Raw genomic sequence first — 17427 nt, 5'->3', positions numbered from 1 at the left:
GGTGTCAATGTCGGTGTGGAGATAGTGGGTAGGTGGACATGGTTGAGTGTGGCATATGGTAGCGAGACCTGGGTTGGGGTGGGTATGGCGGTGACGTAACATTGGGGGAAATTAACTGGGTGTGGTGGTAGTGTGTGGTAAAAGGAGGACTTGGCTATATAGCTTGTTGGGAACGGGGGGAGGACTTGGATATGTGGTAAAAGGGATACCTTCAGTGGGATGTGGTAGGAGGGGTGGGTGGGGCGGCGTGGTGGTGTGGTAGAGGGCGGTGGGGACGTGGGTGTGGTGGCAGCGATAAGAAGGGTGGGTTGAACCTCGACTGCACTCTGATTTCAAGGTTCGTCACGTATTGATTGTTGACGAACTATTTTAAGTGCTGCCTGCCTGTCAGGAGGCCTGGTCGACGACCGGGCCGCGGGGACGCTAAGCCCCGGAAGCACCTCAAGGTAACCATAGCATGCTATAAGGACGGGTGCGGGGATACTAGGGATACCCAAGGGTCCAGCAGGGAGTGTCTACAAGTTTCCACGCCGGAAAATGTCACTGAGAGACGTACAGGTCTTCACTGGGAAACACAAAGGCGAGAGACGAAAGTGAAATCGCCCTATCTCCCTCGACCGCCCAGGGAGATAGGGGAGAGGAGATGCGTACTACGCATCTACAAAGGGCAAGGGCAAGGGTGGGGGCGGGAAGGTGTGTGTTGGGCTTCGACCGCCGAGGGTGAAGGGCAAGACGTAAGCTGTACCTCCACCTTCTGATCACCCGCCCCTCTTTAGATAGTGAGGGCCAGGTGTTGGCCTGGAATGTTACACACTCCTGAAATCACGTGTGTGTGTGTGTGTGTGTGTGTGTGTGTGTGTGTGTGTGTGTACGTGTGTGTGTACGTGTGTGTGTGTGTACGTGTGTGTGTGTACGTGTGTGTGTGTGTACGTGTGTGTGTGTGTACGTGTGTGTGTGTGTACGTGTGTGTGTGTACGTGTACGTGTACGTACTCGCCAAATTGTGCTTGTGAGGGTTGAGCTTCGGTTTTTAGGTCCGGCCTCTCAACTGTCAATCAACTGGTGTCCATGTTCCTGAGCCTACTGGACTCTTATCATATCTACTTCTGAAACTGTGTATGGAGTCTGCGTGCACCACATCACTTCCTAATGCATTCCATTTGTTAACGATTGACACAAAAAAAAAATTTCTTTCCAACATCTGTGGCTCATTTGGGTACTCGGTTTCCACCTGTGTCCACATGTGCATGTACTGTGTGTTAAATACACTGCCTTTATCTACCCTATAAATTCCTCTTGAGATTCTTGTATGTGGTGATCATGCCTCCCTTAACTTTCGTCTTCCAGCGATATGAAGTTTAATTCCCGTAGTATCTCCTCGTAGCTCATACCCCTCAGCTCGGGTACTAGTCTGGTGGCATACCTTTGAACCGTCTCCAACTTAGTCTTGTGATTGATTAGATACAGACTCCACGCTGGGACTGTAATAATATTAATAATAATAATAATAATAATAATAATAATAATAATAATTATAATAATTTCATTCACCTGGGCGGGTCAGTCTAATTACCACAAGCTACACAAGCTTCAGAAAGCTTCCTGGCAATACGTTAGTAATGAATAAATATATATGATATGATATGTTAGGTTAGGCTGACCTAACCTAACCGAACCGAACCTAACCGAACCGAACCTAACCGAACCTAACCGAACCGAACCGAACCACCTAACCGAACCACCTAACCGAACCGAACCACCGAACCGAACCGAACCTAACCTAACCACCTAACCTAACCGAACCGACGCTTGGATCGTCGACTTTATTTGGCGTCACCAGCTCTTTATTTTCGTCTAATTTCCTATTAAAAATATACTTTTTCAGATTAAAATTGTTTTCTCGTGTTGTACATTCAGCACCAACATTATAATGAGTAAATATATCATATTATTCATTACTAACATAAGCTTTCTGAAGCTTGTGTAGCTTGTGGTAATTAGACGGACCGACCTGGGCTGTAGGAGACTCGAATCATGGACCCCACGCGTGTGAGGTGGAGGGGCTATCCACTCAGCTGTGAGATGATGATTAATAATTTTAGTATAAACGGTTTGCTAGATACGTCAGACTACTGTGCGCTGGTTTGATCTGCTCCCGCCTGTAATCGTGGTGCGACACATTCCAGACTCATTATTCAGGGTAAGGATGTGATAAATGACAATTGGTCTGGTTTATTTGAAATTATTCTGTTAGGTACATGAATCTTTTTATATTGCGACAGTCGTGTGGTGTTAGGCTCCGTCGTTGCCATATAAAGTTTTGATATAATGACCCTATCCTGAGCTGTTTGATGCATGTGGTTATACAAAGTCACAATTACCGTTGGCTGGGTTAATAGGCTCTTCCTAGGTTTTTAAATTTTCGATACATTAAAAGAGGCTCTGTAATTACATTAGGTCTATCCGTGTTATTCATCACTGATCAATCGCTGTGACATCATGCGGTCATGACTGAGCCGTGAGCTCAGCCACACGGGTGACGTCACGGGGTGTACGTCAGCAGCGAGGCTTCTTGCCCCACACACTTGAGTGTTGGGGCTTCGTTATTACCCACATACCTGGCTGCCTTAGCCATAACACTCTCGCAACCTGAGGCGCGTCACACTACAACACTTGACCACACCACACACTACAAGGTGAAGGGGACGACCACGTTTCGGTCCGTCCCTTTATATATATATATATATATATATATGTCGTACCTAGTAGCCAGAACGCACTTCTCAGCCTACTATTCAAGGCCTGATTTGCCTAATAAGCCAAGTTTTCATGAATTAATGGTTTTTCGACTACCTAACCTAACCTCACTTTTTCGGCTACCTAACCTAACCTAACTTATAAAGATAGGTTAGGTTAGGTTAGGTAGGGTTGGTTAGGTTTTGTCATATATCTACTTGAATTTTAACTCCAATAAAAAAAAATTGACCTCATACATAATGAAATCGGTAGCTTTATCATTTCATAAGAAAAAAATTAGAGAAAATATATTGTTTCAGGAAAACTTGGCTTATTAGGCAAATCGGGCCTTGCATAGTTGGCTGAGAAGTGCGTTCTGGCTACTAGGTACGACATATATATATATATATATATATATATATATATATATATATATATATATATATATATATATATATATATATATATATATATATATATATATATATATATATATATATATATATATATATATATATATCTATATCTCCGACGTTATATATCCGTCCTGGACCATTCTCAAGTCACAATCGACTTGAGAATGGTCCAGGACGGATATATAACGTCGTCGTCCCTTCACCTTCTAGTGTGTGGTCTGGTCAAATTACTTTAGCCACGTTATTGTGACTCATCGCCTGCACACTACAACATGTATGCGCACTCGTAAATTTTAATGGAACCTGAATGCACCCTGTAGGGTGTTTTACCTCACACAATAGTTAATAAATCAAACTTGAATATTCCTAGGCCTAGTATAGCGCATCATAAACTATATTCGGCCTCGGCATGTATTGCTACATCACGTTTTATTACCAACATAGAAAAAGTTTCCCCAGTTTGTCAAAATTTAGTAGAACCAAATTCTTTATTATCCATTATATCGACAGTTAGTATAAGTACTATTTAAATACGAGGATGGGCTATGTATATCTATATATATAAAACTTGGTCAGCACAAATCATCAACTGGACAGTGGGACGTGGTGCCAGGATCAGGTTGTGTTACAGTTACCTGTGACATATTGACCGCAAGTGACGAATCTACCCTGAGTAAACTGAGCACGAACTGGGCCATGATCTGGATATAGAAAATCTTACATCCGAAGAACTCTTGGACTCGCTGTTGATGGAGAAAGCCGTCACTAGGAAAAATACAACTGGCATCATATGTGCTACGGGTATACAGGAATTGATTTGTTTTTTACATAATGCGTTAGATATCTACTTTAACATTAGGTTAAGCTCATTGTAGGTGAGCTTTCGACCAGTAAAATCACACATGTTTAGTTGTGATAGTTCTCTTTAACGGAAGAGCGGTAATCTTGGGAGAAGGGGGAGGGGGCAGCGTCTCGCCTGGTCCTCGGAATGCGCGCGACTTTCACATGTCCCGGATGATATTGTTTACCTGCCCACCCGTTTCCTGGCGGGACCAGCTGATGCCTCTGGTCCCTGGTACGACCAGCTGATGCCTCTGGTCCCTGGTACGACCAGCTGATGCCTCTGGTACGACCAGCTGATGCCTCTGGTCACTGGTACGACCAGCTGATGCCTCTGGTCACTGGTACGACCAGCTGATGCCTCTGGTCCCTGGTACGACCAGCTGATGCCTCTGGTCCCTGGTACGACCAGCTGATGCCTCTGGTACGACCAGCTGATGCCTCTGGTCACTGGTACGACCAGCTGATGCCTCTGGTCCCTGGTACGACGAGTCAGGTATCTCTCTCCGAAGCGGGGGAAAGGAGAGAGGGAGGGAGAGGGAAAACGTTTGTGAGGGAGCGTGTAATGGTGCCGATGATGGGCATAAGTAAACGTTTTGGTATTGCAGGAGTCTTGTTGACTTATGCGAGGCAGCTCTTGTACCAAACACTTATCTTACCTGAAGCGGGTTCTTCTCCCTAAGCGGCTTGGAGCCAGGTTTGATGGGAGAACATGGTCTAGCAGACTGTTGTTTGGCGCGGCCCGCAAGTCCGCGTGTCCACTACTAACCTGCTTAAACATCCCAGCAATTCCGTGCCTGTTACGTTACCTGGCCATCCGTTCAATAAATTGACCCAATTTCTAAATTCAAGGATTATAATGAGTCCAAAGTTGTTAACTTTGGATTCAACATGAATCCATTGGTTAGTGTTGAATGTTGATAAGCTTGGTGCGTCATGGTAAGACAGGCGCACCTCGCTGCCGGTACTGCTGCCCATACTGACGCTGCTACTGGTTGTGGTAGTTGTTGCTGGGGTGCTGCTACTGGTGGATATGGAGGGCGTGAAGCCCGGGAGGGTATAAAGTAGTTGTAGTCCCTAACACTGCAGGTTAACACCATGTTAACAGCAGGTTAACACGACCGAGGTGCGTCTTAACATTCACACCCACTGGAGCTTCACCAACGTTGTTGTTCTCTTACCTTCAGAACAATTTACCTATATGAAGAAGGCAGAAGTAGAGTTGTACGGGTATGGCCTGCACACCCCCGCTGTAGATGGTGCGGTGTTGAGGCGGTGGCGACCCGCAGGGACTCTGGAACACAAATACCCAACGAGCTGGAGCCGCTGCCAACTCCCTCGCCTCAACACACCCTCGAACAATGCCAACCTTACCAAGGACGAGAACTTGTGCCAACATGTTGTTGCAGCTTATAAACTCTTGACTTAGACTATGACTCGACTACTGATGTTGCTTTGCCGTGGGTAGTATAATAGGAGGCAGTTGTAGCCACCGTGGATACCTGATCAACCAGGCTGTGACTCATACGTCAGGGTGCGAGCAGCCGCGTCCAACAGCCTGGTTGATCAGTCCAGCAACCAGGAGGCCTGGTCGACGACCGGGCCGCGGGGACGCTAAGCCCCGGAAGCACCTCGAGGTAAGGTAGCCGCCCATGCCAAATAATGGGTAAATACCTGGGTATATGAAGCAGAAATTGTTGCCAAAGTGGTGGTTCTGCTAACACAATGGGGAAGTTGTCTGTCTTAAGGGAGTAATGAGCGCGGGTGTGTTAGGCAAGACTGACGCCATATTTTAAACACTGGCTGGCTCTTGTGTTTATCTTCACTGAAGGCCAGTCATGGTTACATTTACTCCCTACTGGATCGAGCGCCTAGGTTACCACTGGGCACTGGGCCGGGTGCCTAGGTTACCCTTGAATTTACCTTAGGGCCGCTAACACGCTAGTGGCATCGACGAGGACAAGAAGCCGGCGGCTTATCAAAGGTCCCCTCTTCCCATTTGTTCTGATGTTTTTTAAGTTCAACAGTTTTGGCATTACGGCTTTGGCGGGTAGGCGGTTCCATGGGTTTATAACCCTGTGGGTGAAAAAACATCTCCAATTTTCAGTCATATTTTAGAGTTGCTCAGCTTGAAGCTGTTGTTCCTTGTTTGTATGAAATTTGACCTTTTGAAGAGGTTGTCTGGATGAACATGCAACGAAATTGTTCAGTATTTTGAACGTTTCAATAAGAACGTGAAATCGTGAAATCGAACGTGAAATCTTGTCTGATCTGCAGTGTGATCCCCGTGGCCCTCAATCTGTCCTGGTACGAGAGTTGACTTAATTCTGGTCACTGGGCAGGACGCCCAGGTTAACACTGGGTAATTGAAGCTCTCGCAATGTTTGGCGATTGGTTAATTATTTAAAAAGAGGGGATGAAAGATTTGGTTCGGAGATTGTGGCCTAGTGTGAAGGGAGGCTGGAAGAGTGATGAGCGGCTCCATATAGGTGTTGATGGTGAATACTGATGTGAGGGGGATAGATCTCCTTTCACTACTACTTTCCTTGTATATGTGGGTGGGTGGGGACCGGAGCTTATGTGCTTGGAGATGGCCGGCACGCACACCACCACCATCACTACTCAACCACTAAAGTTATATTGTCCACGTATACTATATAGACATTAGCTGGTAGGCTTTAGTTTGTTGAATAATAAGAGGGGTGTGATCAAGGTGTGATGACGGTGAGGTATGGCCCGCCAGCAGGAGTAATGGCCGCTGCCCACTCCAGGCTCCCCCATAATGAATTATTACTCTAGTCTCGCCACTTCTCCTTTCTTCCCTGACTCAACTCGCTTTGACTCTCAATACGTCGTATTTTGACGATATATAATCACCAACGTATAAAATAAGGTGTACCATTTTCAAGAGGAAACTAGATTTATTCCTCCAAGGAGTGCCGGACCAACCGGGCTGCTGTGGTGGGTATGTGGGCCTGCGGGCCGCTCCAAGCAACAGCCTGGTGGACCAAACTCTCACAAGTCAAGCCTGGCCTCGGGCCGGGCTTTGGGAGTAGAACAACTCCCAGAACCCCATCAACCAGGTATAAACAGTGGCTCGCAATCCACCGCGTTTTCTTTGCATGGGTCCGGCAAGTTAGGTTCACACGTTTTAGTAGCTGTTATTTTATCCGTTATCGAGGTAAGAGATCGGGCATTATCTAAATCATCCTAGATTTAGATTTATCAAAATCACATTTCAAAACAAAATCTTATCTGTGACAGCATCTGTCAAAACGGGTTAAGGCGATAGTTGTTTCCATGGGAGGGGTATGGGGCGCATAATAAATGACTAAACTAACTCATGGGACCTGTATCAGTTCCTGGGAAAGAGGCGACGGGATGGTAACAGCAGCAAGGAACGTGACATTTGGTCAATCCATTCTCAACTCTATAAAGTGTTGTAGTTAATACTGGGTTTTGTTATCAAGGGGATCGATGTGTTGTGTGTAGGTGATAGTTGTGCTGTGAAGTTAGTGAAGGAGGGAGAGGTTGGGGGCTGGTGTAGACTGATAAGTGTGTCGGCTGCTAACTAGGGCGGGCTGGAGCTATGGTCAGTGTTGGAGTCTGGGAGTTTAAAGCGGGGTAAGCAAGACCTGGGGCCAGATTCACGAAAGCACTTACGAACCTGTACATCTTTTCTCAATCTTTGGCGGCTTTGTTTACAATTATTAAACAGTTAATGAGCTCCGAAGCACCAGGAGGCTGTTTATAACAATAACAACAGTTGATTGGGAAGTTTTCATGCTTGTAAACTGTTTTAATAAATGTAACCAAAGTCGTCAAAGAGTGAGAAAAGATGTACACGTTCGTAACTGCTTGCGTAAGTGTTTTCGTGAATCTGGCCCCAGGTTGGTAGTTGTGGGGGTGGGTAGGTATCGTCTTGCAATACATACTCAAGCCCGCCCACCCCACCCACCCTACCTACATACATGCATAACCTACCTACTGTACACGTACGCCAATCCACACTCACGTATCAGTTTCCTTTACCTTCAAATTTTATAAGTGATCAAATATTACTGGTAGACGTGCACTAAGTCACAATAACATGGCTGAAAATTATTGCTTGCAACGCTGCTGGTGTGTGTGCTATTTTGTTTCTTGTGGCCTCTCCAATACTTTGATGAAACTGTCCGTATGCTTAATGATCGACTAAGAAAACAATGTTAAGTCTGCAGACACAATGCTCTCGTGCCATATTAAGGACTAATTATCCCATAATTAATCTTCTAAAATCTTTCTGCAAGTCTTGTCGAATTGTCATTCATAAACATGGTAAACATGGACCTTAGTCGTGGTTGTGCTGCTGTTAACTCTTGCCGTACTCGGTACATAGTTCAATGCCCTAACCTTCTTACTTTTAACAAACAAAAGCCGACATAGCTTTAGCCGTTCTATGGTTTTCTTTCTTTGTTCCTTTGCCATTTATTTTGTCTATTTTACCTCTTCGCCATTAGGCCTTCTGCATCTGCAGTTTTTTTTCATACTTTTAACTGCTATGGTTTACTTATTACTTTCTCGTCTTTCGCCTCTTTCTTACCTTCTATATTGAATTTCTCTGCCACTTTTTTTTTTTTTTTTTTTTTTTTTTTTTTTGTCATAAAAAGTTCGAACCGGACGACCGAAACGCTGTCACTTGCGATGTTCAGCTATGTGGGTTGGGTGTTTAAATATTACAGTGGTGACTGGCTCTTACAACTTACGTCTGAATTTGGCCGTTCCTCGTATAGCCGAAAATGGACGTAATTTGAAAATTAAAAATATTTTTTTTTTCCAAAACAGCAAGTTAAGGGTACTTTGGCATGTTAGGAGGGCAAGACGTTCTCCTAGGGTTTCAAAACGTCGTAAAAACAGTTAATTGAAAGTTTACTCTTTAACCTAACTGGGTAAGCCGGAGGACTCTAAACAGTAAAAGGGGACAGTAAATCACTTTCGTGAGCAGATTTAATTTCAAATTACGTCCATTTTTGGCCATGTCGCTTTTAGCTCGTATTCGCGCTATTATTTCAAAAGGACGGGTTTTTTTTAGTTGCCCTGCCCACTATTTGCCCGGGCACTTAGCTCGCTCGCGCCGCAACATTGTATATTGTGTTACAAAACATAAAATTGTTACATATTGTGTTACAACATTGTATATTATGCATTGTTACAAAATGTTAATGATACTTGATGTTGCAGGGGGGCGCCAACGTGGAAGCCGGCCGTGACGCCCCTGGCCCAAGTGAAGACGACTCCAGAGGGCGTGCCCGTCGCCACCTCCACCTCCCTCGCTGCCAACAAGCAGGTAACTCTCCCCTCCATGCTGACACGCCGGTGTGTATCCTCCCCTCCCCCCCCCCTCGTTGCCGGCACGTGGCTGTATTTGCTGGTTAGCATTGTAAATGTCTGGCCACGTCTGTGGTAGAAAATAATAATAAAAAAACCTGCCCCTCCCACTGCCGACAAATCGGTGTACTCGCCTAGCTGTGCTTGCGGGGGGGGGGGGGTGAGCTCTAGCTCTTTGGTCCCGCCTCTCAACTGTTAATCAACTGGTGTACAGATTCCTGAGCCTATTGGGCTCTCATATCTACATTTGAAACGGTATATGGAGCCTCCTTCCACCACATCACTGCCTAATGCATTCCATCTGTTAACTACTGACACTAAAAAGTTCTTTCTAGCGTCCCTGTGGCTCATTTGGGTACTATATTTCCATCTGTCGCCTTGTTAGCGTACCACTCGTCCGTGGTACGCGAACACTATACCCTCCTCCCTCTCTTTAATGGGTCTATATAAGTGGGTATGTTCCATGGGGCCCCCTCCCCTTTCCCCCTCCCACTCCCTTCCCTCCCCTCCCACTACCGAGAAGTGGGTGTTGCCCTGCCACCTTCCCAAGGTAATTTTCCCTTCATACAAGGTAACACTTCTCCATCGTCTGCCCACATGGTACAGCCCTCCACACTATTCTACCCTCCAATTTAATATTTGACTAATTTGTTTGCATAAAACCTTTTTCAGTTTCATTAATGTTAGTTTGCCAAACATCTGGTAATACTGATTTGTTAGAAAACAAAAACAAAATCCTAAAGTAGAATAATATTGAGGCACTACAATAGACCGAGTAGCATATCTATTGCCTTATACACCAAAGTATATAGTGGTCGTCAAATGAAGATATAGAATTGAAAGAAAATGCTTAAACTTAAGATGAAGCGCACAGGATGTGTATTGGGCACACTGAGAGTTACACAGGTGATATATATATATACTAACATAAGCATCCACCTTTCCACACCCGCCATATTTTGAAAGGTTTACTGATACGCTTCAGAAGTGAATATAAAACTGAAAGACCAGCGACATTGCTAATTTAGTTGGTGCAGGTGTACGAGCCCAACTGTGTTAGTGCGTTAAGGACGAATGGTGCCCTTGTTGGAGGTGAATATCTTTAAGGAGAGCTAGGCTACTGGTGACGGTCACGGTTTGAACACCAAGAACATAAGACTGCAGCGAGGGATGTTATCACTACTCCAGCCCTGGACACCTGTATCCCAGTGGCCCTTCTGCAGTCTTGTGCAACTGAAGGACCCAACGAGCAGAGGCTCGATAAATCAACGGATCTCACTACATAAGGTCTATGATGCTGCGCCGCCACCAATAGGTCTATGATGCTGCGCCGCCACCAATAGGTCTATGATGCTGCGCCGCCACCAATAGGTCGGTCTGATGCTGCTGCTGCCGTTGATACTTCTGCAGGAGACCCAGTCTGGTGGAATGCCTGGGCCAGTTTACGGTTGGCACCTTCCTACATCCCACACCTGCATGTTTGCTACCATCATGTTAGTCTTGACTCGTGTTTGCTTCTAAAAATGTACATTTTTATTATTATACTAATATTGCATGATAAACAATTTTAGCTCCTACGTTATAGTACTTATAGTTTCTCGTTAATAAATCCAAAAAATAATTTGTTGTAAAAGTAAAGGTGTGAAACGTGTGTTCCAGTGTGTGTGTGTGTGTGTGTGTGTGTGTGTGTGTGTGTGTGTGTGTGTGTGTGTGTGTGTGTGTGTGTGTTACATTACACATAATTAGTGATTTGTGGAGCCTGTGTTAAATTATTTGCCCCTCCTCCCACTAGTATAGATGGTACTAAGCTAATAAGCTTAACTCTGGCAAAATTCCCAGGTCAATTTTTAAACCCTTAATATACCTTAATAGTAGTATTTTTTTTTTTAAATGCCTTTAACAGTAGTGTTTTATTAGCTGTCTTGTGTAAGTGTTCATTTTAATTGAACTAGATGTCTATAAAACGCAGTTGTTAGGTCTAACACAAGTTGCTGAGAGATAGCAATGTTGAGGCATGGTTTGTGTGTGTCGCCCCTGGTTTGTCTAACCACGTGTCTCCCCTTCCCTCTCTTCACAGCCCGTCCGCTACATCGGCTCCAACCATAACAGTGTGGCGCGACCCTTTCCCGGCTTCACGGGCTCCCAACCTGCCTACACCCACACTACCACCTCTCTAAAGAACACCCTCCACGAGGCGTCGGAAGGGTCCCCTGGTACTCCTATCAGTGGCACCTCCTCCAGAAGCACGTCAGGTAGCACCAGCCCTAGCAGCTGTCTTCCAGTCGCCGGCACCACTATATCTTTAAACAAAGAGAATGCCAAAAATTTTCTGAAGATGACCCTCGATAAAGAAAATGTTAACACCATAAATGTTCACACGACGGCGTACAAAAACCAGAAATCAAACAGTAATGAAAATATTTTCACAAGTCAGTTTCTGAATAACAATGGAGCTGTTGGTGGAAGCGGTGGGCACCAGAGGAAGTATTCTCTAGCCAGTAATACCTCCAGCTGCAGTAGTGACGCCGACCACGACTCCCTCACCAGACGCAATAATGAAGTAAGGTGCCGCAGTCAATGCGAGGCTGCCACTATTGGCCAGAAATTGTTCTCCATCATTGCTGGGTTTCGTATCTTTTACAGTATATAGATTAAGTGTTCTAATATTACATTTTTTGTATGTCCCTTTGAATTGACTGTACAAATTGTGTTTATTAGATGAAAATGTACTTTTTCAATAGTAATGAGTTCTATTAATGTACAGATAATTTATTATGCACACAATACCGTTGTTGTTGTTGTTAAAGATTCGCTACCTGGAACAGAGTTCCAAGTAGCACGGGCTATGGTGAGCCCGTAGTGCCTTTTTTTTTTTTTTTGACACACAATACCCTTCCCAAATGGTGGTGGACAGGTTAGAGGTACATGACGGGCTCGAAAACCAAGCCCCTTGAGCTAAAGAAGTTAAAACATTGATGAACTAGGCAGACATACGTAAACCGTTTATTTATAGTTTATTGAGTTTGTTTATTATAGCTCCTACCAAAGCCCAACCCAACCACCGTTCAGCCCAACCACTTGGGCTGGACGGAAGAGCAACGGTCTCGCATTTTGCAGGTCGCCGTTCAATCCTTGACTGTTCAAGCGGTTGGGCATCATTCCTTCCCCTCGTCCTGTCCCTAATAATTATCCTGATCCCTTCCAAGTACTATATAGTCGTAATGGCTTGGCGCTTTCCCATGATGATTCACTTCCCTTCCTACCAACCCCGTGGGCTGTAAAAGGCACTAGTTAGTCGCACTAAGTGTGTACCTGAGGGGCACTAGCCCTAATGGCCTGGATGATAGGACGGCGGCGGCTTGTCGAAGGCCCATTTGGAGGCCCCCTCCCCCCATTTGGAGGCCCCCTCCCCCCATTTGGAGGCCCCCTCCCCCCATTTGGAGGCCCCCTCCCCCCATTTGGAGGCCCCCTCCCCCCATTTGGAGGCCCCTCCCCCCATTTGGAGGCCCCCTCCCCCCATTTGGAGGCCCCCTCCCCCCATTTGGAGGCCCCCTCCCCCCATTTGGAGGCCCCCTCCCCCCATTTGGAGGCCCCCTCCCCCCATTTGGAGGCCCCCCCATTTGCCTTGATCTTTTCCAGGTTAATTTTAAAACTTAGATACTTGACCTAAATACTTTTATTATAAATAATTGCAATAATAATGAGATTTAATTTCATGTTAACTAGCGGATAGTGATACGTTTTTCGCTGGCTAAGAAACCAGTAATGACAAGACTGCCAATCTTTAGTTCATAGACAAGAAATGTGTTAAAAGGGCACTAGTCTTTCCTGTAAGAAATCACCCATGGTTTTTAATTGATTTTGTAAACACATTGTGTACTTAATGTAAACACCTTGTTTGACCTATGGTTGGTTTTGGCCGCCTTTTATCTTATGTAAGTGTGGTTCAGCTGATGTAATGACGTGACTTTTGCAGTATGTTGCTCCAGTAGGATCGAGTCACAACACTGTTGCTGTTCCATTCGCAGAGGTGAAGGATCCTCTTTGATTGTCTTTTGTGTTGGCCTTTGAACTCAGCATGGCGCCTTGTCTAGTGCGTGATTTTAACCTCGTTAATACTTCGACTATGCTTCCCAAGCGAACATTTGTAGTTTTAACATACTTACCCTTGACAAAGTTTCTTAGATGAGTGTGTGTAATATCATTTTTTTTTTATTACCTGTAGTGCAATGATGCAAGTGGAAAGTATATTATAAATGATTGGACTGCATGATTGGAACTATAGTAGAAAAAGTTTAAGCATATGCAGTGTATTGAGTAGTGTAATGCAGGACTGATGGCATCTCCAGCAGCATTGAGTAGCATCTTGAGGGCCTATTGGTTCACTGGTGAGTGAAAACCTGTGCACATTTGTGACAGTTGATGTAACCACCAGTGTATTCTGCCTCGGAAGTGTATGTATTTAGTTAAGAGCATAACACAAGCTGGTAACGCTGCAGCTACTTGTAGTGCATATAAGTTGGCAATTATAACTTTGCATGGTTGAAGTACACAAGTGTGGTAATATAGTGCATTTTATTAATTTTAAATATTTTATTTGATTAAAATTTGTGAAATGTTTAAATATTTTTGTTATAACAAGTTCAAATACAGGTACTAGGAACATTTCATTGATATTTTAATAAAACAAGCAGTGTAATTTTATCTGAATAGGTTTGCTTTTCTCACTAATCACTGGGTCTCCCCATCTTAATGACTCGCCCTCAGTCACATTTGCTGCTGTGTTTCACGACTTTCGGGAACACTTGTAATTTCCAGAGGGTTTATGGACAATTATACCAACAATTTGTTTCAAAGGTGACTTAGCCATTAGCTCACCAAATTGGTAGCCTGTGATATCTAAGTTAATGTTAATATAATCCTTTAAGTTGTAGTTAGTGGCAATGTTATGAAGTTTTATTTGCCTTACCTTGAGGTGCTTCTGGGGCTTAGCGTCCCCGCGGCCCGGTTGTCGACCAGGCCTCCAGGCCTTGTACAGTTATTATACTTTCCCTCAATGGTAATGCATACACCTTAGTTGTCTGAATTGGACCAAGGGCATTTGCTGGCTTGATATTAGCTTACATCATCTTTCAGTTAATATTTTCTGAATACCAATCTTGTGCACTTCATTTGGTCTCATTTCCTGTTCACTTGTCCCATTTTCCAAGCACCTTTCGTAAAAGTCCCTTCACTAGAAATGTGATACTATCCCATCTGCACACCTGCCTGACACTGTCCCATCACATACACATACCCAAGGTGACCCCTCACTATTAGCTGGTACTAATTTTACTACCTCCGGCAGGTAAATGGACAGCAGATAGTGAACACTCAATACAACACGCCCTTGAAGTTGTACAGCGACGACAACATCGCCGAGACGCTCTATGCCCAGGCTGAAGTGCTCGGCAAGGGATGTCTCGGGTAGGTTCCTGTAGAGAATATTTGGGTGGTGGAAAGCCTATTGGGGTAACTTGTCTGAAGACGATATCATAACTTTACAATACTGCACTGATAATTTGTATTTTGTCATCCTGGTTCTGTATAAGGATAAAAATAAAATACAGTAATGTACTATATATGGAGTTCCATGTAAATAAGCACCTGAAACCCTTGAAAAGCATAATTCTATTATTTAGGTTACCACAATACACAATTCTTCAAATATTTAAAATAAAAGTTGTAAGTTTTTCTTTGTAAATCAGTAAATTTAAAAATGAACTAATTCCATATATAGTATTTTCTTCAGTATATTATTAGGGCCTTCAATTTAAAATTTTACCAAAGATATTAATTCCTGATATTTTGATAAAGTTGCACTTTTTATTCTTGAAAGATTTAGGGGAACAAAATTCATATGGGTTAGTGAATACAAATACCAGAAAATGGTGTAAAACTTAATATTTTTAATAATATTTTTGGGTACAATGGTGCCATGTGCTATAAAATTATTCCATTCATAATGATTTTTATGAATGTGTATCATTTTTATGCAATTACCAGAATTTCAAATCTTGGTAATTACTGCACAATGATTTATAATTTTACAGTTTTACTGTAAAACTGTTTACCTAAAAATTTTACAGTTCATGATACAGTAGTAAAATTGTCATTTTGCCTCGATTGCTGTTTTAGATTTGGCTACTTGGAACAAAACGTGCAAGTAGCACGGGCTATGGTGAGCCCGTAGTGGACTTGCCTGGCACAGGAGCGGCACTGTAGCTTATCTTTGCCTAGGTTCACCCCAGCTGAGCAAAATCAGGTCATATGACATAAGCTATTGTCTAAGGGTTAAACTATACCCTGAAAATAATATAATGGCTTTGTATTTGGATTAATGTTTTTTTCCCCTGCCAGCATTTTGGGATAATCTGAATCTTACATTTTCATTCTGAAAATTTGTAAATATTCTCAGAATACTAACATTATAAAATTTAAGTAAAAAAAAAAAAAAAAAAAAAAAACTGATCAAATTGACAATTTTCTGGGAATGAATGTGAAACTGCATCTCGTTGTTCAAGCAGAATTGTTCCCATAATCACAATTCGCCCATGCAGTCCTCCCCCAGCATGTAGTACAGTACAGTGGTCCACAGTTTGACTCACAAAAAAAAAAATTAAATAATCAGGGAGTCCAGATTTGATTCCCAGGCAAAACAAATAGTAGGAACTTTTTCCTCTTCACGTAAAGCCTCTTTACCTAGCAGTAAATAGATACCCAGGAGTTGGGCAACTGTTGTGGTTTGTATCCTGGAGGTACAACATAAAGACCACCTTGATACAAGCAGAATACAGGCTTCCTGTTCCAACAACAGGAATTATAAATGGGCACACAACTTCTCTCTCTCCTATAGTGCTTTGCCAGTTGTTCCTACTTCTGCACAAGCCTCATGCCAAGTGCATAGGATATAGCTTATTTAAGAGCTATGTCTCTGTTCATCCTCATAGAATGAAGGATACTCGCTATTGTTTTGGTTGTAGCCTTCCTGGCTTGACTTCTTTTGACAATGACTTACTCAGTGTTGTTTCATTCCTGTAGCTTTCACACCAAACCCTGAAAAAATTGTGTGGCTATCGCAGGCAGCATTATAAAGGTGACACACATGTTCAAATATTTTTGACAGTTGTCCTAGTGTGTAGAAGAGAATATTTAAATGTATAGTACATATAGATACTGTATTTCAGTGACAAATATTACTGCATGAATAACATGTGATAATTTGCAAGAATTCTCCAACTATAATTCTGAAGATAATTAAATGATACAGTATACAAAATAATTAGAAAGGTAAATCATGGCAAAACAATTTGGTAGTTAAATCAGGAATTTAAATATAATTTATTAATTTAATAGAGTAACTCGGTACTGATCATGTGTGTGTATGTGTTTGTCTGTGTATGTATTGTCGCACTGGCTGGACACTGTGCAGCATCAACTTCAAGAAGTATGCGAGGGAGACTGTTATCCAAACAGAATCTCCCACATACAAACTTATCCATGGAGATGGGGAAGAGGCACAGAAGAAGGCTCGCCCCCCACCCATCTCTCCTTTCGACAAGGAGGCCCCGCCCCCTGCCCCGCTCTTCTCCCGACAGAAGCCTGCATCAAAGCCAGCACCGGCAGCACCAGCACCACCTCAGCAAGGAGGACAGTCAGGTGACCCGCCACCCCATTACTCCTAAGCACTTTGCCCAATTGCCAGTCATTAGTTTTTTCCCCCTCCCTGACGGTGGCTGAATTTCATCTTTTGTGCCGCATCATGGTGCTGGTGTGCCTAGTGGAGTGCCCTGCATGTTTCTACACACCTCTCAAGCCTTTAAACACACAAGCAGTGCCAACAACAGCAAGAAGGGTTTGCGATGCTTGGTTAAGGAATTACCTGCCGTTATGGGTGTGATGTGTGAGACTGTGGGGGAGGGATTTTGTGTGTGGGGGGGGGTTGTCTGCCACATTCTTCACTGCATGAATCTCCTGATTTCTTCCTTCTCCCTCTCTCCCTTCTGCCTGCTCCACAACCAACTCACTCC

General features: G+C 43.7%; 1 protein-coding gene across 41 annotated transcripts in view; it reads left to right on the top strand.

Moving 5' to 3' along the window:
- The window catches only part of Zasp52 (Z band alternatively spliced PDZ-motif protein 52), a 123981-nt gene that overhangs the window by 78893 nt on the left and 27661 nt on the right, over nucleotides 1–17427 (top strand). For 20 of the 41 annotated variants that reach the window (XM_045764943.2, XM_045764952.2, XM_045764941.2 and 17 more), the window contains exons 3-7: nucleotides 9212–9317; nucleotides 11436–11918; nucleotides 13335–13388; nucleotides 14706–14824; nucleotides 16830–17056. In XM_045764943.2, the coding sequence (XP_045620899.2) occupies nucleotides 9212–9317; nucleotides 11436–11918; nucleotides 13335–13388; nucleotides 14706–14824; nucleotides 16830–17056 (989 nt within the window). The remainder of the gene's footprint in view (nucleotides 1–9211; nucleotides 9318–11435; nucleotides 11919–13334; nucleotides 13389–14705; nucleotides 14825–16829; nucleotides 17057–17427) is intronic. The other 21 variants (XM_069311220.1, XM_069311229.1, XM_069311230.1 and 18 more) reach the window with 6 other exon arrangements.

The sequence above is a fragment of the Procambarus clarkii genome, chromosome 69 (assembly GCF_040958095.1).
Source record: "Procambarus clarkii isolate CNS0578487 chromosome 69, FALCON_Pclarkii_2.0, whole genome shotgun sequence".
Lineage (NCBI taxonomy): Eukaryota > Metazoa > Arthropoda > Malacostraca > Decapoda > Cambaridae > Procambarus > Procambarus clarkii.
This window is presented reverse-complemented; position numbering and strand designations above follow the sequence as displayed.